This window comes from Staurois parvus, unplaced genomic scaffold (assembly GCF_062004578.1).
Source record: "Staurois parvus isolate SC_StPar_1 unplaced genomic scaffold, SC_StPar_1.0 ptg000335l, whole genome shotgun sequence".
NCBI classification, from domain to species: Eukaryota; Metazoa; Chordata; class Amphibia; order Anura; family Ranidae; genus Staurois; species Staurois parvus.
In genome coordinates this window covers 174,464-201,468 of record NW_028318131.1, presented here as the reverse complement: position 1 = coordinate 201,468, position 27,005 = coordinate 174,464, and the positions used below count along the sequence as shown (strand labels likewise).

The 27,005-nt window shown below is 42.9% G+C and overlaps 1 protein-coding gene across 1 annotated transcript in view; it reads right to left on the bottom strand.

Moving 5' to 3' along the window:
* Positions 1 to 27,005, bottom strand: part of PRKAR2A (protein kinase cAMP-dependent type II regulatory subunit alpha) — a 115,130-nt gene that overhangs the window by 10,581 nt on the left and 77,544 nt on the right. Inside the window, exons 4-7 of the mRNA XM_089684067.1 lie at positions 25,408 to 25,491; positions 21,148 to 21,254; positions 11,728 to 11,881; positions 416 to 517 (exon numbers count right to left, since the gene is read on the bottom strand). Of these exons, the coding sequence (XP_089540193.1) occupies positions 416 to 517; positions 11,728 to 11,881; positions 21,148 to 21,254; positions 25,408 to 25,491 (447 nt within the window). The remainder of the gene's footprint in view (positions 1 to 415; positions 518 to 11,727; positions 11,882 to 21,147; positions 21,255 to 25,407; positions 25,492 to 27,005) is intronic.

Genomic DNA, 27,005 nt, shown 5'->3' with positions numbered 1-27,005 from the left:
TATGTCTCTGATTAAGCCCTATGGGTGGGGCAAAACATGTCGGAGGAGACTAGACAGGAGGAGCCAAGGCTGAAGCCACATTTTCATCTTTCTGTATATTGACTGGGCACTGGTGGGCAGCATTTCCACTGTCTGATTTGCCTCACTGGCTGCTGTCATCTTCTCCCAAGCTTCTTCCGGGTGCTAGGTTTGCAGCCTCTTGTTTGACTACTGTTGGTATGTGCGGGATGACATCATTCCACTGCCAGCCATTCTGGCACAACCTGAGTATGACTGGAGTACACACTGAGCTGCGCGGCAAAATGTGCATTCAATACAGAACTGTGAGAAGGCAGGTAAGTGTTTGTTGCATTTTTAATAGTCAAGTTTAGTTTCACTTCAAGTTCATCCTGCAAGTTGCAATTAAAAGTCTCACCTCTAATGACTTCAGAACAGGAACAGATTCTACAAAGGCTTCAAACATCTTTCTTTTTTTGGCATTATTTTTAAGAATTATTCTTCTGAAGGTAACCCGATCCTGAAAACACGAAAGACAGTCATTCATTTGGAAGAGTAATTCAAGGAAACTGCAGTAAGTAAAAAAAAAAAAATCTGTTGACAACCTAAGAAATCAGGCTTACACTGGGGAAGGGGGAGGGGTACACCTGGGAGAGTAGGAAAAAAAAAAAAAAAAAAAACCTCTGCCTTGACATATGTGAGAACTTCCACTTCTTACAGTCTTTTTTATAAACAAATTGCATTCCTACTTCAGCACAGTTGCCCATTTAGGGTGAATTTACATTTGGTATGATACATGTCACTTGTTAGGGTTTACATGCACTTCCTACTAACAGAACCATACTATTGGCAGTTCACACGTCTGACAGTAGATGGCATAAGTATTCCACACATATAAAATCTGAAATAATTGTCAAACAAGGAAGGATATTTGTTTTACACACACAGTACACTGGGGAGGACAGAGCTATGGGAATATCCCTGGTAATATCAAAATATTGCTGGACTTGTACAGCGTTGCTGTAGGCTGTGCCATAGATGACCCCGAGTTACAAAAGAAAAAGAAAAAAAAAAAGAATCCTGCAATGCAGCAGCAACAACAGTCACAATGATATAAACTTAGATTGTAAGCTCCCAGGATCAGGGCCCTCCTATCCCTCTTGTATTGAACTGTATTGTTGCTGTATTGTCTCCCGTTATATTGTAAAGTGCTGAGCAAACTGTTGGCGCTATATAAATCCTGTATAATAATAATATATATAAATCCTGTATAATAATAATAATAATAATAATAAATCCTGTATAATAATAATAATAATAATAAATCCTGTACAATAATAATAATACTAATAATAATAATAATAATAATAAATCCTGTACAATAATAATAATACTATTATATATAAATCCTGTACAATAATAATAATACTATTATATATAAATCCTGTACAATAATAATAATATTATTATATATAAATCCTGTATAATAATAATAATATATATAAATCCTGTATAATAATAATAATATATATAAATCCTGTATAATAATAATAATATATATAAATCCTGTATAATAATAATAATAATAATAATATTTATATATAAATCCTGTATAATAATAATAATAATATATATAAATCCTGTATAATAATAATAATAATATATATAAATCCTGTATAATAATAATAATAATATATATAAATTCTGTATAATATATAAATCCTGTATAATATATAAATCCTGTATAATATATAAATCCTGTATAATAATAATATATATAAATCCTGTATAATAATAATATATATAAATCCTGTATAATAATAATATATATAAATCCTGTATAATAATAATATATATAAATCCTGTATAATAATAATAATAATAATAAAATATATATAAATCCTGTATAATAATAATAATAATAATAAAATATATATAAATCCTGTATAATAATAATAATAATAATATATATATAAATCCTGTATAATAATAATAATAATATATATATATATAAATCCTGTATAATAATAATAATATATATATAAATCCTGTATAATAATAATAATATATATATAAATCCTGTATAATAATAATAATATATATAAATCCTGTACAATAATAATAATATATATAAATCCTGTATAATAATAATAATAATATATATATATATAAATCCTGTATAATAAATATATATAAATCCTGTATAATAATATAATATATAAATCCTGTATAATAATATAATATATAAATCCTGTATAATATATAAATCCTGTATAATAATAATAATAATAATAATAATAATATATATATAAATCCTGTATAATAATAATAATATATATAAATCCTGTATAATAATAATAATAATATATATAAATCCTGTATAATAATAATAGTAATAATAATAATATATATAAATCCTGTATAATAATATATAAATCCTGTATAATAATATAAATCCTGTATAATAATAATAATAATAATAATAAATATAAATCCTGTATAATAATAATAAATATAAATCCTGTATAATAATAATATATATAAATCCTGTATAATAATAATATATATAAATCCTGTATAATAATAATAATATATAAATCCTGTATAATAATAATAATATATAAATCCTGTATAATAATATATATAAATCCTGTATAATAATATATATAAATCCTGTATAATATATATAAATCCTGTATAATATATAAATCCTGTATAATAATAATAATATAAACGGAATGCCACTGTAAGTGGACAGAAGGAGAGACAGTCGTGGATGTATTGATAATGCAGTGAATAATTTTAACCAACAGTTCACTGGTGAAGAAAATAAATAAAATGAATATAATTGAGGCCTCTTGCAGGCTGCTGCCTAAAAATGCAGAATTTTTAGGCCCCTTTCACACAGGAGGACTTGATCGGGTCCACCTCCCCATTTTTTAGGCGGACCCGATCAGACCATCCATTGCCCTCTATGGGGCTGCGGATGTGAACGGACCTGTGTCCATTTACACCTGCCAGCATACGATCTAATCCACTAAAAACAGACAAATGGGGATCAGAAATCTGTGTTCCCGGTCAGTATTTTAATGTACCTACACCACACTGTATTGATTAGAATACGGGTAATTGCACAAAGTACTGATGTATGACCATCAGACATTCTTGGCAGAAAAAAAATAAGCAAATAATGCGCTGTATAGCACTTGTGCATATAAATGCGCAAGAAATGCTCTAGCTTTATTTTTTGTGTATAAAAGAATACAAATACTGACCATCAATGCAGGATACATTTTTTATTTTCCCTTACTCACTATATACAGGGAATGTTTATGTGTCTAAGCACCTGTGCATATTGAAAACAATGGTCTGCATTTACTTCAGAAAGAAAAAAAAAAAAAAGGGAGGGATACTACTACCAAGGAATGCATTACATATAAAAAAAGTTTAGGTTTTATAACCACTGGGTTCTGATCTGTGGAATGTGCCATTGCATTGCAGTAGGGCAGCCCATTCAGGCCTCTTATCAGTATTAAGCTTCAAAATTGTGCTTCTTTTATTTTGCTGCCCCAAAACGCACAGTATTTTGGCATTTGAGCATGCCCGCAAAACAAAAAACAAACAAAATAAAACTAAGGATGCACAATTTGCCTTGGATTCCTGCATCACACAAGTGTGAACAGTCTTCCATTAATAGGAATCACATACAACAAATGCCAGGATAACAAGCAGGTGGTGCTGTTTAATCACAAGTTACCAATGACTTCCACTTAAAGGGTAAGTTCACCTTTATAGAAAGTAATACGCAGATATATTTGCTGGAAAAGATCATTTTTTTCCTGCTACAGCAGACTGGAAAGCTTTGCACCCATGATCAGTGGACCTTTCTGCCCATACCTTCATACGCGGGCTGTCTGTTGAAAGCTGCAGGGCTCGTCAATGAATTACAAAAATGTTCAACTGCCAGGGCGCTGATCATTCAGAACTACAATAAAAAGGTAGTACAGCGCTACAATGATGGATGAAAGGCTAATAACATGAAAAACGCACACACTAGATAGGTGCGTTGTGTCTGAAAGAATAAAACTACAAAGATACCCATATAAACCTATTGAAACCAACTGGGATGTTGATAACAAATGTGAAAATAGGCATACCCCTTTTGATAATGTGCTCTTAGTACGAAACGCGTCAAGGAGGAGCCCCTGCAAGCCGTTGACGTCTTTGCCACCGGGTCACGGAGATCCGGTGGCCACCCCATGACACCAGCTGCATTTTAATTCCTTAGCGGTTCCTGGCGTATTTTCTAATACCTGGAAGAGGTCGAATCATTTTCGTATGGGCTTGTCCTGTTACCCTGTCATCTAAGGAAGGTCACCAACTCCCAGGCTGTTTTTTGGATCACCCATGTGAAGGGACCCATGATTGATTTACTACATTATATACAACGTGCTTTTCCATAGCGCATCTGGTGAGTATGCATTTTTTTTTTTTTACACAATATTGGCATATGCACCCATGAACTGTCTGCACACTGGGACCCTATTACTCTATGATTTCTAGCTCATGTCATCTCACAACTTGGATGCATTCCAGGCTCATGCGTTTTGCATCGTCATTTTCATACAGATTTGGACTACTTTCATTTCATATATGACTACTGTGTATCTAGGAATATAGTGTGTTGTTCATGATACGAACGCATTTATTTGATACGCTATTATCTTATACCTTGATGGGGTGCGTTTTGTATGGTCATACATTTGTTATCAACATCCCAGTTGGTTTCAATAGGTTTATATGGGTATCTTTGTAGTTTTAATCTTTCAGACAACGTACCTATCTAGTGTGTGCGTTTTTCATGTTATTAGCCTTTCATCCATCATTTAAGTGCTGCACTACCTTTTTATATTAAAAGGTATACCATATGCCTTCAAAAATTCTAAGTGTTTCAGCTGCTTTAGCATCTATTAGCGCTCGCTTTAATCCTTTGTTTTGTATAGTATTCAGAACTACAAGCCACTATCCACGGTGGCTGACAGTAGTTGTAATTCATTCATTCACAGGAAACTAATTCACAAGAACCCCGTCCCCTGTCAGAGGGAGAGGGGCAGGTGGAATAGAGGAAACTGGAGGAGAAGTACACCATTAGCCCGGGTTTACACTGATGCGGTGTGGCATTTGCAGCGTTTTCAGTGCGAATTCCGCATCACAATCGCACCCCGTTCATTTGAACCGATGTGGGTGTGTATGTTAACAACACCCTGACATTGGTCTGCAAAACACGGTGCGATGTGCAGAATCGGATTGCATAGGTGCAAAAATCAACACCCAACCCCACTTCCCATTGACTTCACTGAAAAAAATCCCCCCCCCCCCCCTTTGACTTCAATGTAAACAAATTGCTCCTTTTAAGTTTGATTTCAGATTTCACTTTCTGTCCAATTTTTGTGCGTTACTTTTAATAAAAGTTATTTTACGTTACTGGATTGTATTTCTTAAATTCATGATATCAAATAAAAAAAGTCAAATACAATTATACAGTTGTGACCAAAATTATTCAACCCCCACTGAAATTGAGTGTTTTGGCCAGTTTGACATTGCTTTTGATCATTCAGTCATCTTGCTTACATTTACATTAAAGAGGCACTTGTAGGTCAGACAAATATAACATAACAGTTATAATGAAATAACCACAAATGTCTTTTCTGTGCTCACAGCATTATCAGTTTTATTCAACCCCCAAGTGACATTCAATCTTAGTACTTAGTACAGCATCCTTTTACAGTTATAACAGCTTTTAAACGTGAAGCATAGCTTGACACAAGTGTCTTGCAGCGATCTACGGGTATCTTCGCCCATTCTTCATGGGCAAAGGCCTCCAGTTCAGTCACATTCTTAGGCTTGCGCACTGCAACTGCTTTCTTTAAGTCCCACCAGAGGTTCTCAATCGGATTTAAGTCTGGTGACTGCGATGGCCACTCCAAAATGTTCCAGCCTTTCCTCTGCAACCATGCTCTAGTGGACTTGGAGGTATGCTTGGGATCATTGTCCTGTTGAAAGGTCCAACGTCTCCCAAGCCTCAGGTGTGTGACGGACTGCATCACGTTTCCATCCAATATCTCCTGGTACTGAAGAGAATTCATGGTACCTTGCACACGCTGAAGCTTCCCTGTACCTGCAGAAGCAAAACAGCCCCAAAGCATGATTGACCCTCCACCATGCTTCACAGTAGGCAAGGTGTTCTTTTCATCATAGGCCTTGTTCTTCCTCCTCCAAACATAGCGTTGATCCATGGGCCCAAACAGTTCTAATTTTGTTTCATCAGTCCACAGAACACTATCCCACAACTTTTGTGGTTTGTCCACATGGCTTTTGGCATACTGCAGTCGACTCTTCTTATTCTTTGGAGACAGCAAGGGGGTACGCCTGGGAGTTCTGGCACGGAGGCCTTCATTACGCAGTGTGCGTCTTATTGTCTGGGCTGAAACTTCTGTACCCACATCTGACAAATCTTTTCTCAGTTCCTCAGCAGTCACACGGGGACTTCTCTCCACTCTACGCTTCAGGTAGCGCACAGCAGTCGAAGTCAGCATCTTCTTTCTGCCACGACCAGGTAGCGTTTCAACAGTGCCCTTTGCCTTGAATTTGCGAATGATGCTTCCTAAGGTGTCTCTTGGTATGTTTAACATCTTTGCAATCTTCTTATAGCCATTGCCCTTCCTGTGAAGAGAAATCACCTCTTCTCTTGTCTTCCTGGACCATTCTCTTGCCTTCACCATGTTTGTAACCACACCAGTAAATGTCTAGAAGGAGCTGAGTATCACAGTCATTTTAAAGCTGCCTAATTGGTGCTTATTATGCTTGATTGCTGCTCGGTGACATCCACAGGTGTTTTCAATACCTGATGGAAAGCACCTGTATGAACCTCTGTTCTTCAGAGTGGTAGTCTTTAAGGGGTTGAATAATTGTGGCAATGAAGAAACCACATAAGAACCATTTACTACTGTATTACATAAACAATTGATGTCATTTTAGTTGCATTTGGGTAGTTACAACGTCCTTGTAGGATTTGATTCTGAATACAATTCCAAATGTACACTATAGTCCCTAAACCCCTTTACAGCATTGGGGGTTGAATAATTTTGGTCACAACTGTATATATTAAAAAAAATAAATAAATAAAAATGTCGATTTCAGTTTCCAGTGCATCCTGGATTTTCTGTTTCAGCCCAGAATTTTCATTTCGGTGCACTACTAAAATAAATTCATTTGAGCCAAGCAGCCTACAAAACACGTATTGAAATGAATATGCTGGAGTTACATAGAAAGCCACCACAAGGAGACTGACAGAGGAGGCCCTTATTTCATGTTATGGAACAAGCTGAAGTCCAATGTAAACAGCGGACTGGTTCTAATCCGTAGTGGAATAGAAGGAAACACATCAGGAAGTGAACTATTGTTTATTTGCTAATCCCTTACATTCATCTTCTGTCCAGGACAGACCCAATAATTAAACAGGAAGTTGAACCATCACCAGCACCATCATGAAAGCCGCTCTGTATATAAAAGCATCACAGGCCACTCTCATTGGACATAACATTCACATAACCCATTCAATGCTGGAACAAGCAGGGAGCAGAAAACCAACCTTTGTAAAAGCTGTGGTTCTTTATCCATCTGGAAGTTTGTGACATTTCAGGATCTTGAATCCGGCGCACACAGCACCATTGCCCTGCCTCCAGCTTGCTGTTTGGGCTACTAGCCGGCATTACCCGTACTCTGCTATACACAAACATATCTTCCCTCCACCTAAGTAACTCTATCCTATCTTTCACAGCAAGCCTTATTTCAACTTTCAGCTACGCTTGTGGCAGCTTGGTGTAAAGATATTTCAGCAATTATCATCCCTATCCCACCCAGCCCCAGTGCCCTTTTAATAGGCTGTACACCCGGGGGGGGTGGAAAGGTTTTATTTATTATTAGGTACTTGTATAGCGCCGTCAATTTACGCAGCGCTTTACATATATATTGTACATTCACATCAGTCCCTAACCCTCAAGGGGCGTACAATCTAAGGTCCCTAACCCTCAAGGGGTGTACAATCTAAGGTCCCTAACCCTCAAGGGGCGTACAATCTAAGGTCCCTAACCCTCAAGGGGCGTACAATCTAAGGTCCCTAACCCTCAAGGGGTGTACAATCTAAGGTCCCTAACCCTCAAGGGGCGTACAATCTAAGGTCCCTAACCCTCAAGGGGCGTACAATCTAAGGTCCCTAACCCTCAAGGGGCGTACAATCTAAGGTCCCTAACCCTCAAGGGGCGTACAATCTAAGGTCCCTAACCCTCAAGGGGCGTACAATCTAAGGTCCCTAACCCTCAAGGGGTGTACAATCTAAGGTCCCTAACCCTCAAGGGGGGTACAATCTAAGGTCCCTAACCCTCAAGGGGCGTACAATCTAAGGTCCCTAACCCTCAAGGGGCGTACAATCTAAGGTCCCTAACTCTCAAGGGGCGTACAATCTAAGGTCCCTAACCCTCAAGGGGTGTACAATCTAAGGTCCCTAACCCTCAAGGGGCGTACAATCTAAGGTCCTTAACCCTCAAGGGGTGTACAATCTAAGGTCCCTAACCCTCAAGGGGCGTACAATCTAAGGTCCCTAACCCTCAAGGGGCGTACAATCTAAGGTCCCTAACCCTCAAGGGGTGTACAATCTAAGGTCCCTAACCCTCAAGGGGAGTACAATCTAAGGTCCCTAACCCTCAAGGGGCGTACAATCTAAGGTCCCTAACCCTCAAGGGGCTTACAATCTACGGTCCCTCACATTCACACATACACATACTAGGGCCAATTTACCTACCAGCATGTCTTTGAAGTGTGGGAGGAAACCGAAGCACCCGGAGGAAACCCACGAAGGCACAGGGAGAACATGCAAACTCCAGGCAGGTGGTGCCATGGTTGGAATTCGAACCAATGACCCTAGTACTGCCAGGTGGAAGTGATAATCATTTAGCCACTGTGCTGCCCAAAAGATCAGGGATCACGTAACCACTGATTGGCTTTCACAGTGGTCACATGATTGGAAGCCAGTCACGTTGGTGCTGATATTTGAGAGCACAGTCTCTGTGCTGGGAGAGTGCAATAAAACGCTCTTAGCACAGAAACTTCAATTGCCCATTGGCTCATACACAGCCGTACCTCGGTTTACGAACACCTCGGTTCATGTAATTTTTGGTTTACGAATGAAAATCCATTGAAAATAATGCCTCGGTTTATGAAATTTTTTCGCAATACGAAGTTTCCCCAGGATGCATTGCGCCTGGGAGGTTCATAGCGCCGGCCCTGTGCCTTAAAAGTGCACTTTATAAACAGATTTGAACAAAAACTTTTTTCCTACTTTTTCTGACCTCGATTTAATTGGTTTTCAATGCATTTACGATTTTTTTTTTATTCATGTCCCTGTACAGTATTTATGCCTTTAAAGTGCACTTTATAAAGAGTTTTGAACAGATAAGACTTTTTATTTTTTTCTGACCTTCGGAACGGATTAATTGGTTCTCAATGCATTTACAAATTAATTTTTAATCATGTCCCTGTACAGTATTTATGCCTTTAAAATGTACTTTAAAGAGTTCTGAACAGATAGATTTTTTTTCACTTTTTTCTGACCTTCGGAACAGATTAATTGGTTTCCACTGCATTCCTATGGCAAACCACGTTAAAGTTTACGTCCCGGAGAACATATTAAATTTGTAAACCGAGGTACGCCTGTATATGGCATGTGGGCATTAGCCTCCCTAGCGGTCTGATTTTGTCAGTATTTCTGTGCTCAAAGCGGTACATTTTTTTGCATGGAAATATGTCGTTTTTTATTGTAGGCCTGTAATTTTTAGGAATAACTCACTGAAATCTGTCCGAACAAGAGTCTAGTAAACATCCCGGGTATGATAAAATTTGAAACACGAAAATCATAAATTATAATTTAATCATAAAAAATAATATAATAATAAATTTAATTCAATAATATAATCAAATCAAAAACACTGAAATGTGAAATAGAGCGCCAAGTTGACACATCACTGAGCAAAGTCACAGAATCGTTTTCAGTGTCTGATGAGGAATTTCCCCCACGAATCATTATCACTCAATTCTGCAAGTGGTTCTGATTTACTATCGCTGTTCTATAGCCGGTCTAAAACCGCGTCTGACCTAAAGGGACGCTTTTTGGACGCCATGGACGTTTCTCACTTTCCAGGCAGAAAGAACAGTAAAAATGCAGGCAGGGCGCCGGACAAAGCACTCGGGACAAAATGTATGTGAAATGGTTTGATACAGGAATGTTATACTATGTGATTTTAGTGTATTTAGTGAATGTCACTTTTTAACACTTTTTAATTTCCCGCCAGTTCCGTCCCCTGTATGTTCCGACGTCGCAGGGAACGGAACCCGGAAGACAGATACCGGCATCAGCCAGAGGACATTACAGGGGACACTGCAGGGGGGACATCGCGGGAGCGCAGGACAAGGTAAGTGCAGAAGAGATCCCGGAGCAACGCTGCAGTGTATTCCCGAGTGTAGCTCGGGGGGGTTACCGCTTGTGGTGCTGAAACTTTACCCCGAGCTACACTCGGGAATACCGCCAGGGGGGTTAAAGTCCACCCTTTTGCTGTTGCACAGGGGCAGTAACAGGTTAAACAGACCCGTTCAATAGCCTACAAACCCCAAATGAAGGTGTCAGCCGCAACGGATGAGGTAGTATACGCATGCTACTCTTCAACACTACTGGAAGTGTCGGATGCCTGTTACCCCCATGATGGGGTTCCATGACAGAGGATACATCGCTAGAATGGGTGACAGCAGGAGGCATGGACTCCCAGGAGAAGCCAGTATACTACTACTTCTATTGCAGGGAAACTATCTGAATGTTGTCAGGTGACTGAAAGGGTCCCTTTAAGTGAAAATGTCAAGGCTTGGGGGGGGGGGGGGGGGGGGGGGAGTAAAAAGGCGAAGTTCATTCTTTAAAAAAATAAAATGCCTATGCAAGTAAGGGGCATCTGTTGATAAATTCAAACCAAAAATAAATTATTCCCTTGTAATAGGTGTAGGCCATTATATTTTATGATGCCTGACTGAAAAGCTCCCCGAGATGGCACAATCCCATCCTGCCTTGTTGCTAGGACATTGCTAAGAGGCTCCCAAGCTGTTACTATTCACCATCACAGGAGCAAGTCCTCCTATTCAAACATTTTCACATGCCCCCTGATGTAGTAAAGATGGCAGAAGGGCAATGCTGAATTAGCTGGATATGTAGGTATTAGGAGGATAACCCAGCAAAAAAAGGAAAAGGGATTAAAAAAAACAAAAAGCAAAAAAACAAAAAAAAAAAAAAAAAAAACACAAACAAAAACCCCACCAAAAAAAAAAAAACAAACAAACCCCCCCCCCCGCCCCAAAAAAAACAAAGAAACCTACCAAAAAAAAAAAAAAAAAAAAAAGCAAAACAACAAAAAACACACACAAAAAAAAACTAAACAAAAAAAAAAAAGGAACACTAAAAAAAAAAACAAACAAATACAGGGTTGGGGGTGGGGCAGGTGTGAAACAAATTAAGGGTGTTTTTATATTTCTGCCTCGAATTTACCTCTAAGCTGGTGTGGTTGTACTGAATATAACAGCCTTCTGTGTTGTAAATGCATTATAAACAATTAGAGACCATTTTAATCCACTCACCAACCCCCAAAGTGCTCCTTCTGTCGTGGCCACGATGGTCGCAGCCCTTGGAGTGTTGTACATCAAGGCGAGCTCTCCAAAACTGCCGTGGTTATCATACGTGCCCACGCAGCGAGACTGTCCGTCTTTGGCTACGAAAATGTCATAGAGCCCTCTGAAAGAAAATTAACAGGCGGCTGTTTACTGGTGACATTTTAAAATATATACGTGCCCCCGAATGCTAACACACAGCACAACATGTTCATTCATTATCAGCACAGAGCCAAGCAAGCAGTAAAAGATCAAATGACAATCAGGAGACTTTAAAAATGCACAACCCCTCTTAAACCTCATCACACTACTGGAGACCACCAATACAGACTTGTTCAGGCTGATAGACCAGCAATACCACAGATATTCTGTACACAAGATAGATTATTCTCATATCAATGTTTCTGTGTCTACAAGGAAAGTAAATCTTGCTTTAGCCTGTTATACATGGGCGTTCAGCATGCACACGGAGTGCCCACCTTTCAACACATCGTAACCACTTTACCCTCAGAGTACATTACTGAAAACACTTTGCTAAAACATATGAATACATGAATACTTACTGAAGCGTCTGCATTGCTGCCCACAGGGATCGTACCTGCAGAGCAATGGGTTCAAAAGTGCAGCTAGAGCCAAAATATTCGATTTTGTTTTGATAGGGACAGAGCCTCAGTCTGGGCTTGTTCGCACCAGGTGCGAGTGCGCATGCGAAATCGAGCATTTACCCATCCATACCAAGCCCTTTGGTTCTGGTATGGATTTTGAGGGGAACTCCAACGCCAAAATTAAGGGGGGAAGGTGTTTGGAGGGGACGAGCAAGCACCCAGCCCTTCCCAAAATATATCAGGTCACATGCCCTCAACATCCGAGTGACCCCGCCCCATGTAACGCCATTGATGTCACATGGGGTGGGGTCACAAGTGTGATGTCACCTATTTAAGAACTGTCTAACCACCGGAGCAGGCAGAGACAGCGAGAGCCATCGTAGAAGGCAGAGCCTTTTTTTTTGTTTTTTTCAGGTCGGCGGCGGGAATCGCGATTGACGTTGGATCTAATGCAGGGGGCATTCTTTTAATAAAGCAGTTGTCAACAACCGTATCCCATCTTTCACACTACACTCTGTTTTTTTTTGTAAATGAGTATCGGGACCATGTACCCCATACTCACATTGGGGGGGGGCGGGGCGGGATCTGGTGGCCCCCTTCCAGATTCTGATAAGCCACCTGCCCGCCTTGTGGGGACAAGGTGATTTGGGGGGGTTGGAGCCCCTCCTGCCCCAAAGCACCCATGTTGAGGGCATATGGCCTGGTATGGTTCAGGAGGGGGCCCTTGCTCATCCCCTTTCCTGACCTGCATGCTTGGATAAGGGTCTGGTATGGATTTTGGGGGGGGGGGGGGGGGCTCCCAAGCCCTTCTGGCATGGGAGTTCCCCTCAAAATCCATGCCAGAAGGGCTTGGTATGAATGGGAGCGGGAACCCCACGCCGGTTTTTAAATGTGATTATCGTCTCATTTTTTTCTTCTTCACTATAGCTCAGATTCAGCTGTCACTTTCCCCCCAGCTAAAAGAGGGTTTCCTTTTAGTTTATTTCCCCAGTTAAAAGAAACAATGTTTCCTTGTAGTTTCTTAAAAGAAACAAAGCTTCCTTTAACTCCAGGGAAAGTGACAGCTAATTCTTTGAGCTATAGTGAAGAAACAAAAAGTAAACTGAAAATTACAAAAAAGGCGTTTGTAAACCAAGGTATATATACATACACACACTTTTTTTTTTTAAAGCAGAGGCCCAAAGAATAAATTTGGTGAGTGCTGCAATTTTTATGTTGCATGGCATTTGTGCAGCGTTTTTCCCAGCAAATTATTTGGAAAATATACACCTTTCATGAATTTTAGTGCACATAAACACAATACCCAATACCACACTTTTGGTAAAAAAAAGTATTATGCCAAGTAAATAGATACCAAACATGTCACACTTCAAAATTTTGCACGCCTGTGGAACGGCGACAAACTATGGTACAATAGGTTGTCCATAGGCAACGCTTTAAAAGCTTTTACAGATTACCACTTTAGATTTACACAGGAAGCCTGGTGTTAGAATTATTGCTCTCGATTTTATGTTCACAGAGATACCCCACATTTGTGGTGTGATCATTGTTTACGTATGTGTGCAAGACAGAAGCGTGCATTCACTTTTGTGCAAGCACAGGGGGATGGGGGCTCTTTAAAAAACTTATTTTCACACTTTTTTTAAAATCAACTTTTTTCTTTACTGCAGGCATCATCCTGGTATAACCACTACAACCTCCACGACATACCGCTACGTCACTGGGGCAATCGTGTCGGCACCTTTTTCGTATGTTTCACTTGCATAGGACAGCTAATTGAAATTAATCGGTTGTCCTAAAATATGACACGCGGGAATGTGCAAAAAAGTACATGTGCTCAGACACACCTTGTGGTGTGAATGAGCCCTTAACGTTTCTATTGTAGTCTGTGTTTCTATTTGGATTTCCCCTACTTCCAGTTAGGAAGAGAATGATGGAAAGACTCTCCAAGGGAGAGACACAAATGTTTTAAGTGGAATGAGGAAGGGTCAGAACATTTTATGTATTGCCGTCCTTGCCTTCCTGACTCATTTATGACCACTTCCCTAATTTCCTGTCTTGTTGTCACAGATGGAGTTAGATTTTTAAGCGTAATCCCAAGAGTGGCCCCGCCACATCCAGAGAAGCACTGACCGATTAGCCAATATAGAAAGCCTAAGATGAACTCCAGGCATATCAAATAGACACAAATTAATACAAGTAATAAACTCTTTTTCTATTAAAGCAGTGTAAGCACCAGAATCTGACCTAGCATCAGCCTCTTGTGTGCCTATACAGCAGGGCTGGAGCGTAAGTAGAAGAAGCAGTACAAGGAGACAATACTTCATGTGCTAAGAAGCACGCTGATAGGAGGAGAGCACAGAGGAACAGTGCTGCTTCTCCTTTCACTGTCCAGACAAGCTGAGGGGCAGCACCAAGAAAACCTGGTTCAGAGGAAGTAGGCTGAAAATTGCTAGCTTCAAACTAAGGACTTATAATGGCAGAAAAAAAGTACTGCAGAGGAAAGCTCTTGATTGCCAAATATTGCAGCAAAAGCCAATTTATTTTAAATCTTAATTAGCTATTTACTTTAATCTTGTTATTTTTAGCAGTTTTAACCGCTTACAGACCAATGACGTACTCACACATCACTGGACTTCCACAAGTTATACTGGGATGATGCTTACAGCTGCAGGCACCAGGCCAGTATTATATTTCTTCAGCCGATAGTCCGATTTCTTGTAAAAGCAATCCTAGCGGCTAATTAGCCACTTGACTGCTTTTACAAGCAGCAGGAGGGGACATACTCACCTTCTGCGTCTCTCTCGGGCTCCCCTGTCCCACTAGATCTGTAAACTGTGATTGCAGCACACGTGTGAGGTATCGCCATGAACGTCAGATCATGAGCAGTAATTCGAATTCCTCCTGTGCAAATCTAAAGTGGCAACCTGTAAAGGCTTTTAAAGTGTCAGCTATGGATAATAAACTTTACGTAGATTGTTGCCATTGCACAGACGTGCGCAATTTTGAAGCGTAACATGTTTGGCATCAATTTATTAGGAGTAAGATACATTTTACCTAACAATTGTGTATTATGTATTAAAAAATCGAGAGTATTTTTTCTAAATAAATAGCATTTGAAAAACCGCTGCACAAATACTGCGCTACAAAAAATAGCAACACATTTTATTCTCTAGGGCCTCTGCTTAAAAAAAAAAATACTTGGGGGGGGGGGGTCCAAGTAGTTTTCTAGCAAAAAAAATACTGATTTTACCATGTAAACAAAAACTGTCTGAAAAGGTTTGGTCTTCAATGGTTAAACATTGTATTCCCACTGGCATGCCAGGCATTCAGAGGCCTCAAGTAAAACTGCTAGCCAGCATCTGGGACCCAGTTACCACCGTCCCCCAGTATTATTACAGCAGAGGTCTGAAGGGCTTGCAATGGAGGGATGCACAACGATCAATATACCTTCAGAAGGTCGTTCTACTCTAAGCGATAAAAGAACGGACACGAACATACACAGCAAGTACAAGCAGATAAAGTCGTCTAAAGTTTACATGAAATACTCACATTTGAATAAATATGCGAACAGTACACATACAGGCATGAAATATGCCAAAATACTTATTTCCAAAAGGGAAACAAGGCGTGGCCTTTGTTAAATTTCTGGAAGTTGCTCTATTATCCCTGGTGCCTAACATATGACCCGCCACCCCTCTGCAAGTGACCCACAGGCTGATAGGCACCAATTGGGCATCAAGGTGCTGGAACAAGCACTGCATTCCAGCCCTTGGCATTGAAAGAGGACTACTGTGAGCAGTTATTTCCTCCCACAATACAAGCAACATCCGGACCCAGAGAAAAGAAGTGCGCAGGAGCCAATGATCAGGTAAGTCACATTTGTCAAAGACAAGTAAACTCACTGCCGTGACCACCAAGGCGGTGCGATGTGCATGGGAGCAGCACTTTTCCTGGCTTTGTCCCACCTCACTGCACATATAGCACCATTGGCTCCAGCTGCTGTCAATCAAGTTCTGAGATGAGGAAGCGGGGCCGAGCAGCCCTGTGTGTAAACCGACACAGACAAGGCGGCTCAGGAGCGAGCCTGCATGAGTGCACCTATAGGAAGCAGCTTCCTATGTGGGCACCCACCCAAAAGGAGGGGTGAGGAACGCCAAAAGGAGGATTGGGCTGCTCTGTGCAAAAACCATTACGCAGAGCAAGGAAATATGACATGTTTATTATTTTCATGGGAAACAAAAAACTTGTAATGTTACATTAAGATCTATAAAGGAGGAAAATAAAGAGGGAGGAGCCACGTCACGCCGCCAGAGCAAAATGGAGCTCTGGCGGCCATCTTTAAAAATCAGATGGTTAGTCCTGATAGATTGCCGTCTGCTGCTTTTACAATTTTATCCTTTGATGCATCTGATCGCAATAAAATTGTTCACAATTACTACACTATAGGTGTATCCTTCTTCCTACCCCCTGGGGGAGCTCTCTAAACTTTCAGACTCCCAGCTCCAGGACGGATCTACATACCTGTAGTGGATATCTGCATACCCAGGGAGCAATATCAGGTTCTTTAAAGGAGAAACCCTAGAAGACGAGGATTACCTGTAAACCCTAAAGGTTCCTGTCTGACGACCCACCACCCCTTAGAGCAGTGGTTCTCAACCTTCCTAATGCCGTGACCCTTTAATACAGTTCCTCATGTTGTGGTGACCCCCAGCCATAAAATTATTTACCCAGAAATTATAATTCATGAAGTGTCGTTTTACCTCCAATACTGCTGCTCTCTACACAGCAGCTGCTCTCTACACAGCAGCTGCTCTCTACACAGCAGCTGCTCTCTACACAGCAGCTGCTCTCTACACAGCAGCTGCTCTCTACACAGCAGCTGCTCTCTACACAGCAGCTGCTCTCTACACAGCAGCTGCTCTCTACACAGCAGCTGCTCTCTACACAGCAGCTGCTCTCTACACATCAGAAATATGTGTTTTCTGATGGTCTTAGGGGACCCCTGTGAAAGGGTCGCGACCCACAGGTTGAGAACCACTGCCTTAGAGGGAAGACCTAGTTCCTGACCCCTTCCTATCTGATGACATCTGGATTATTAACATAAGGCGCATTTTATATGCGCGTATGGTGAGTGTGCATTACTTTCAGTACTACTGCACTAATACCGGGTGCAGAGTTACCAGAGCACAAGAGTCACCTTTATCTTATTTTATATATGAACTTTTTTATCATTTTACCTGTATTGGATATCCAGTATTGATATTTTCTGTAATTGTTTTAGCGCTGCACCGTTTTATATATTAAAAAAAATATATGTTTGGATCTGAAAGTAGCATTTATGTCCATGAACTCTAACCAGAAAAAAACGAGATAGGATATGGGAGTATTTAGCAGCACTCATCACAGGAAAATTAGAAAAAAAAAAAAGAAAAAGGAAACCAGCTATTCCAAATATTTGCTCATTATGTATTAACAGACACAGTACATGAAACTGAAGAAATATCTAAGCTTCAATAAAAGGGGGTGGCTGAGAGCTTCCTGCACATCCCCGCAGTAAAGAGGTGGGTTTCCACAGAGCAGATGATCATTAATCTCCAGCTCCACAATGCCTTAAATTACTAGTTTTCCTACTCGATTCACCACAATACAATATAATCAGGCACAATCTGCACGAAGGTTTGCTGCAGTGACTGAACCTCCAACAAGCAGCTCAGTGCAACAAACGTCAATGCTACTTCCGCATTGAGGAACTCTGGATGAAAACATGCAGATCTTTGCAGAGATCCAAGCTCAGCTTTCTGCTGGCCAAGTATAGATAAATTCAAGCCAGAATAAACTGTTCTCTTTAGGGGCACATAGGTCACAGGGTCCCCCAAACACTGGACCCTCATATTTCATTAAAAATAATTTTCACAATTGATAAAGATGTATGTAATAGGACATTTTCCTGGTATCCATCAACTTGACTAAATATGGGGGATCAATGGGAACCAGAACATATTTGATGATGCTACGTAGACCATGTGTCAGGAATGGACTTGCCAGTAATGGTGGGACTCACCTGCCTTGTGGGCTGCAGTACCAGGGCTGGCCAGCGGGTGCTCCCAGCAATCAGAGACTCAACCCTGCAGCCAGCCAAACACCTGAAGTTGATCATGCAGGTGTATTTAAGGGATGGCCAGACCTGCAGTCTCTGCCTTGGTGTGTGTTTTTCCTGGGCCCCTGTATCTTGTTACCTGCATTCCTGTTCCTGTCTGACTGATTTGTTGCTGACCCTGCCTGATCCGGACCTCTGCTGACTTCTCCCGTTTTATCCCTGGCTTGTGACCCCGACCATTCTCTGCCTGACCCCCTGTACCTACCTGCCCGATTGTTATTGACCCGGCCTGCCTGACGACGCTTGCATTGTATGTACTGTTATCTGTGGGTGGTTTGGTTCTTTGCACTGTGTTATGTTTTAGTATTGCACTGCGTTTATGTTTGTATTGTTAGTCTTTAATAAATTATATTGTTTATAACTTATCTGAAGCCTGCGTTTCCCTGCGTCAGTTCACATACCTCTGGTCATACCCTGGAGCCCTGACACCATGGGTGCTGTAGTTGAAAACAGCGACTTGACATGGCCATCTACCAAATCTGCTGTCTAGCAAAGCAACTGTACTTTTCATTTTTTTTTTTTTTTTTTTTTTTAAACTTAGTTGCTTAACAGACTTGTTTGAAAATGCAAATCTAAAGGGATGCTAGATATGTTCTTTCATATAATGCTTGGAAACAAAAGACTGATGGCAGAGAAAGCCAGCAGCTGTGCCAATGACTTTATGGATCAGGAAGATAGGGGACTGACCATGATGATTGAAGTCACTCCGACAGGAAATAAAGGCGAGCTCAAAAGAGCTACAGCAGCTTAACCACCTCCCATGCGACCATTGTATATAAATGGCTGGGCGGTGGCAGTGCAGGGTTGGGTTGCCATTTATAAACAGCCTCCCCACACCCTGCTTGTGCGGGCTCCCTGGGAGCACGCAGCACCGCGGTCCGGTGCCCGCTGTGTCCTCCGGACACAGTGGAACACCAATCATCAGACGGGACCTCTGCGAGGTCCCGATCATGTGATCACTGATTGGCCAATCAGTGATCACATGCAGAGTAGTAAGCAAGATGTCACTTCTGACATTGCTTACTATGTGTGAAAGGTCACATGGTACAAGGCTATTCACAACAGCCTTGTACCATGTGACAAGCTGTGACCAATCACAGCTCACACAGTAGTTCTCAATGGCTGCAAGAATGCAGCTAGAGAGAAGGAGAAATGATTGCTTTTACATCCTTTATGAGTGTAAAAGCAATCAGTGTAAAAAAGAAAAAAAAAATACCATAGAAAGAAAGCTCAATTTGTGAGGGGGAAAAAAAAGGGTATAAATTTCATTTGGGTGCACTGTTGCATGACCGCGCAATTGTCAGCTAAAATAACAGCACCGTAATGCAAAAAATGGCCTGGTCAGGAAGGGGGGGGGGGGAATCCTCATAAGGGCAAATGGTTGAAGTGGATTTTATTTATACCCAAATGGCATAAGAACTGAAGTTCACATACTACCATTACAGAACTTGAACAAGTGGGCAGGACAGTGGCTAAATGGATAGCACTTCCGCCTGACAGCACTAGGGTTGTTGGTTCGAATCCCAACCACAGCACCACCTGCCTGGTTTGCATGTTCTCCCTGTGCCTGCGTGGGTTTCCTCCGGGTACTCCGATTTCCTCCCACACGTTAAAGACATGCTGGTAGGTGAATTGGCTCCTGTCTAAATTGTCCCTAGTATGTGTATGTATGAATGTGAGTTAGGGACCGTAGATTGTATGCCCCTTGAGGGTTAGGGACCTTAGATCGTACGCCCCTTGAGGGTTAGGGACCTTAGATCGTACGCCCCTTGAGGGTTAGGGACCTTAGATCGTACGCCCCTTGAGGGTTAGGGACCTTAGATCGTACGCCCCTTGAGGGTTAGGGACCTTAGATCGTACGCCCCTTGAGGGTTAGGGACCTTAGATCGTACGCCCCTTGAGGGTTAGGGACCTTAGATTGTACGCCCCTTGAGGGTTAGGGACCTTAGATTGTACGCCCCTTGAGGGTTAGGGACCTTAGATTGTACGCCCCTTGAGGGTTAGGGACCTTAGATTGTACGCCCCTTGAGGGTTAGGGACTGATGTGAATGTACGATATATATATAAAGTGCTGTGTAAATTGATGGTGCTATATAAGTACCTGAAATAAACAAACGAGTATCAATGAAACGTGACCACTCTAATAAATAACCATCCTTCTGGCTGAATCACAATCAGCAATGGATTTCCAGGCTTCATGCATGTTTGGGATCTTTAAGTCTGTGATCCCATGCAGACGAGTGACAGTTTGGCAAACATTTGCTCCATGTGAACAACTACACATATAAGAAACGCTCAAAAGGGGCTTCTTGTTTTTTTTGCAGTGCCACGTCTGACCAGAAGCAGGGAAATTTACATATCAAGATATGATCTAAGTGAATCAGTTCAAGAGGAGGAAAAAAAAAAAACGTAACTGTCCTATTTTGCACTGCTTCTATTTTGCACCTTACCTGAAATAAAAAAATCTCACTTTTATCACATTCAAATTAACTGTTTATAAGCAATAAATGGTTAATTTGAATGTGGTAAAAGTGAGATTTTTTTTTTTTTTTTTTAACTAAAAACATAAGTCGCACACATTCTAAAGAAAGTCACAGCAGCAAGAATACCGCAAATTATATTTACCGTTCAATAACGTAGAAGTTATCGCCATCATCTCCCTGGTCAATGACGTGTTCCTGAGGTTGTACTCTCCGTTCAAACATGGCATCAAGAACCTGAGAGAGCTGTTCCTAAAAGGAAAAGAGCAGAAACATTGTTCATAAAAGATGCCAGGTGCCTTCATACAAATCCTATTCCTCAAAGCTGAAATCCAGGATAATTTGGTTTTTGTAATTTACAAGATTCATGTTCCAAGAAAGAAAAAGAAAAAAAACATAAAATAAATCACATGATCAGCCACACTGCAAAAAACCTAAAGTGTTATTGAATTTAAAACCAAAAACGTAATATATGGCAGCTTACCAAATCATTAGATGTGGTGGCAGCATTAGTTTTCCCCCTCCCCCCCAACTGTCTTCACCTGGTGATCTGGCCAATTATACAGTATTTATAAAGCGCCAATAGTTCGCTCAGCGCTGTACATTACAAAGGGGGACAGAACATGTGACAGAACAATACCAATACAATGCAAAACATGAGGGGATCGAGGGCCCTGCTCTTTCGCACTAATAACACACCTCCTGTATAAGAGCGCCCCCCACTGTGAATGAAGGAGCAACAGAGACACCTTTGCACAGCAGCACAGTCAGTGTGGAGCGAGGGGAGTATTAGATGTACTCACGGATTTAGATACACTAACAGATACCAAACCCCAGTTACTATGTTATAGGCAGTTACTGCCATTTTTTTTCTTTGGGATAAAAGGTTTTACATCAAATAAAAATGCTGATCACTGTTAAATGGTTTGTCTCATCCCTCTATCTGCAGGACAACTTGTCACATGAAAAACTGACTTACTGGCAGGATCACCAGGTGAAAATAAAAAAAAAAAAAAAAAACCCATGCAGCCATCACATTTAAGAATTGGTAAACCACAATATAATAAAAGTTTGCTTTTGGGTTCAATGCCGCTTTCAGCATACTTCAGCCTTTGTGCTAAATTATTCTTGCAGTTAACGTTTCCCACCTGTTTATTCCAACACCTTTGAGCAACATACTTTAGTGTCAATTTATTCCATATTGCTGAAACATCTTCATAAATTATAGAAAAAGATTTTGCCGACAAAAAAGCAATCAAGCAAGTTTTAACAGAGAAGTATGGAAACTGCAGTAACCCAAAGCAGCTAAATTCCAGTTCACTAAAATCCAACTGGGAAAAGGTGAATTCCAGTTACCCCGGGTTAATGCATGTGAAGACTCATGTACACGGCATACAATTTGCTGCATTCAGATCCATATTTTATTCAGATCTGAACAGTATAGTGTCCTGATACCAATTTATATTAACCCCTTCACGCCGATGCTGACCGGCCCTTTAAGGGTTTCAGAAGCCGGGAGGCAGGGTGGGGTTTAGGGTCATGTGACCGCCGTGACACGCGGTGTCTGACATGAATGGGAAAGGTCCCAATCGAAAGAGGAGATTGGGACCTTTCTGTGAGTACCGGACATGTGGAAGCTTGCAGGGCGCGCGCTCTCAGCACGTGTTCTTTTTTTATAGTACGCAAATGTGCGGCCAATCGGCGTTTAGGCCCAGACGCCGGGAGGCCGCACGTTTGCATTCGGCCTGCATGAAGAGGTTAATTAAGGCAGTCAGTTTACTGTTCGCAGAACAAGGATATGATCTACAAACCGTCTACAGACAGTGCAAGCTGTTACTCTTGTACTAAGGCCTCAATGACAAACATGAATGTGTTATGTTGGCCATACATGGGTCGAAATTCAACCAATTTTTCATCCGAAAATCAGACCTAAAAATAAAATCGGCTGATTTTCGCTCTGTTAGTGGGTCAATGACACCAGCCAATTTCCGTGGTTCCTCCCCTTTTCGGTGATCGGGCATGCTGGAAACTTCGTGAAAAACGACTGATTTTCGACTCAATGATGGTCAAATCATACAATCGTTTTTACAAAAAGAATATGCCCATGAGCCGTGACCTGGAAGGAACAGAAGTTTCGCCTGTTATATGGGGTGAATTTTATGACTTGGACAGCCGATTTTCGAAATCACTGATGGCACCATCCAGGGGCGGACTGACAACTCAAGGGGCCCCCGGGCACCAGGGCACCATGGGGCCCCCGGGCTCCATGGGGCCCCCGGGCACCAGGGCACCATGGGGCCCCCGGGCACCAGGGCACCATGGGGCCCCCGGGCACCATGGGGCCCCCGGGCACCAGGGCACCATGGGGCCCCCGGGCACCAGGGGATCATGGGGCCCCCGGGCACCAGGGGATCATGGGGCCCCCGTGTCCTTGCCCAAACACAAAAAAGCCTATGAAAAAGGAACCAGGGGCATCTCATGGGGCCCCCTACTGACCCGGGCCCTCAAGCAGTGCCCAAGCTTCCAAATGGTCAGTCCGCCCCTGGCGGTAATCAGATTACCGAGCGAATGACGTTTTCGATTTTCAGACGAAAAATCGTTCGGAGTTCGACCCATGTATGGCCAGCATAAGTACCCATCCCTTCCCATATCTGGATGTAAACATTACTGCCAAGGCCAAAAATCAAATTCTAGTCCAGAAAGTGACACCATAGCATGTCCTGTAACTCTCACTCTTCACATTCATCTAAAAATCCTCCATCTACAGCAAAAACAGCTTTGCAGGCCTTTGGCATACTAGTTCTCCACTTCTGAAGCTACAGAATGAAAATTTCAACCCACATCCTCGATTCCCATTAGTGAGAATGGCTCATGGGACATTTTTTTACTGGCTTTACAGGGAAACTCTCCCCACAGGAGCCAGGATAAGAGTGAGATTCAGCGATCCTGCTGCAAACAATCAATGACAATATCACCAAGAGGACTTTGCATGCTGGGAAGTATACATTAGGAAATCCATCGTCTGCCAACTCCTGAATTATGCCAAATCCTGTACCACCCTGAAAAGGAGACCCCCCCCCCCTCTTCTCCCTGTGGTCACGTAGGGTACAAAATATCAGGCAAACGGAGGACTTCATCTTCATTCTCTACTGCCAAACCAGACAACACATACTGAACAAGAATTTACTGAATCAATATTTTCTCGGAAGGCGGTGAAGCCCTCTTTCCTGGAGATTTTTTATCCACTGCTCTGCATCCCCCTCCTGAAGAACACCCAACCCCTCCCTTCCCCATCTTCCTCTCCCTACCTCTTGCCCTGCCCCTTCCTTCTAACGTCCCCTTTCCCTTAACCCCCACCCTGAAGTTCCAGATTGCGCTCCTCTCGCCCCTCCTACCCCACCCATCTCAATTTATAATATATTCATGAATTTACTGTGTAGTATATTACAGTGATTCTACTTTTTTTTTTTTAAATATTATACCGATCTGCTCTGTGCGATGGTTTTGCACAGGGCAGCCATGAACATTCTCTTCTGGGGTCCCCTGCTGGCATTCCTGGCTCCTCCCCCGTTCTGAGTGCCCCCATATAAAAAGCCACCGGCTGTGGGGGCACTTATTCAGACTCCGCTCTGTCCTCATTGGTTGTGATCGAATCCTGCTGCTTCGAACTCAATTTCCATTGAGGAGAGTGAACTGCTCCCTCCACAGCCCCCCGAAAGCTATCTTTCGGTCCAGTGATATGCATGGGAGCCTTGGCTGTCCTGGGTCTCCCCCTCTCTCAATGCCTGAGACAAAGCAGCGGGAGCCATTGCCTCCCACTACTGTCAATCACCGCCAAAGAAGAGAGAGAAGGAGGAGGGGGGCGAACTGTGGCTCTGTGTCTCCTACGGAGCAGGGCTGGGGAGTGAGCACGCACCTGTGCCCCCATAGAACATGGCTTGCTACTGGGGACCCTAGTCAAGGAAGAGGAGCCAGGAGTGCCAGTGGGGGACCCAAAAAGAGGAAAGGGGGTGCTCTGTGCATAACCATTGCACAGAGCAGGTAAGCATGGCATTTTTAAACAACCTTTAATAACACTTTAAGGTAAAAAACCTTCCACATTTAGAACCCATAAGAAGCCGCCACCTAAAGACAATTCGTGTTTTAAATAGAAGATGTAACAGCCTGATGTGTTTTTAGAAAACACTTTAGACAATTTTCACACCTAAAGAACTTTTCGAATTGCCAGCACTTCGAACAGAATCGGTTTCAGCCGAGCGCACACACAAACTGCAGATTTACACATTCGCAACAAAAATCCTCCTGAAAAAACCTCCCAAATAAGTGAAGATGTCACAGAAACCCCGAGCTATGCAAACCCAACTGTACTGACATCTTCCTCCTAGGAATCTGAAAAACCACTTACCTGGTCAAGGTTTTTAAAGATTAGAATATCTTTGCAGGATTCCTGTAGCCGACATCTCTGCTCGTCCGTTTTCGGGTGAACTACCTAGAAGACATATATTATTATTAGCCGAGCATCAAGGACGAGTCAGGAGATAAAAAGCCACTTCTGCACCAAGATGTAAGAGAAAGCCCATAGGTGGGGGTGTGGTTGTTGTGCGATTTTGTGCAGTCTGACAAACCATATAAAAAGGACCATCTAACAGGGGCTCTCCCTCCATCCCCCCCCCCCCCCTCTGGGCTCTCCTCCATCCCCCCCCCCCCTCTGGGCTCTCCTCCATTCCCCCCCCCCCTCTCTCTGGGCTCTCCTCCATCCCCCCCCCCTCTCTCTGGGCTCTCCTCCATCCCCCCCCCCTCTCTCTGGGCTCTCCTCCATTCCCCCCCCCCCTCTCTCTGGGCTCTCCTCCATTCCCCCCCCCCCTCTCTCTGGGCTCTCCTCCATTCCCCCCCCCTCTCTCTGGGCTCTCCTCCATCCCCCCCCCCTCTCTCTGGGCTCTCCTCCATCCCCCCCCCCTCTCTGGGCTCTCCTCCATCCCCCCCCCCCCCCTCTGGGCTCTCCTCCATCCCCCCCCCCCCTCTGGGCTCTCCTCCATCCCCCCCCCCCCTCTGGGCTCTCCTCCATCCCCCCCCCCTCTCTCTGGGCTCTCCTCCATCCCCCCCCCCTCTCTCTGGGCTCTCCTCCATTCCCCCCCCCCTCTCTCTGGGCTCTCCTCCATCCCCCCCCCTCTCTCTGGGCTCTCCTCCATCCCCCCCCCCTCTCTGGGCTCTCCTCCATCCCCCCCCCCCTCTCTGGGCTCTCCTCCATTCCCCCCCCCCCCTCTCTCTGGGCTCTCCTCCATTCCCCCCCCCTCTCTCTGGGCTCTCCTCCATCCCCCCCCCTCTCTCTGGGCTCTCCTCCATCCCCCCCCCCTCTCTGGGCTCTCCTCCATCCCCCCCCCCCCTCTGGGCTCTCCTCCATCCCCCCCCCCCCTCTGGGCTCTCCTCCATCCCCCCCCCCCTCTCTCTGGGCTCTCCTCCATCCCCCCCCCCTCTCTCTGGGCTCTCCTCCATCCCCCCCCCCTCTCTCTGGGCTCTCCTCCATTCCCCCCCCCTCTCTCTGGGCTCTCCTCCATTCCCCCGCCCTCTCTCTGGGCTCTCCTCCATTCCCCCCCCCCCTCTCTCTGGGCTCTCCTCCACACCAAGCTAGGCCAAGGCTTCATGGAACTAGCTTGGCACACAGGAGGTACAATCAAGTTGGGACACAGAAAGGCATTTCCCCAAACTGTTACTACAAGGTTGGAGGCGCATTCCTACCTAAAATATATCTTTATATGCTGTAGCAACAGAAGCCTTCCCTCCGTCCGTTGGGATTTCCACATTCTGGCCACACAGTATACCTTCATATTATAGGATTAGCAAATGACAGGCACATATGTGACAAGACAGCCCAGCGCCTCTCTGTGCCTGTGTGAAGTGTGACTATGAGCAGCCAGAAATGATCCTGCATTAATCAGGTAGGAGGGAGACACTCGGCAGGAGGATAATAGCTCTAGGAATGCAAAAGGCTACAGCTGCAATTAT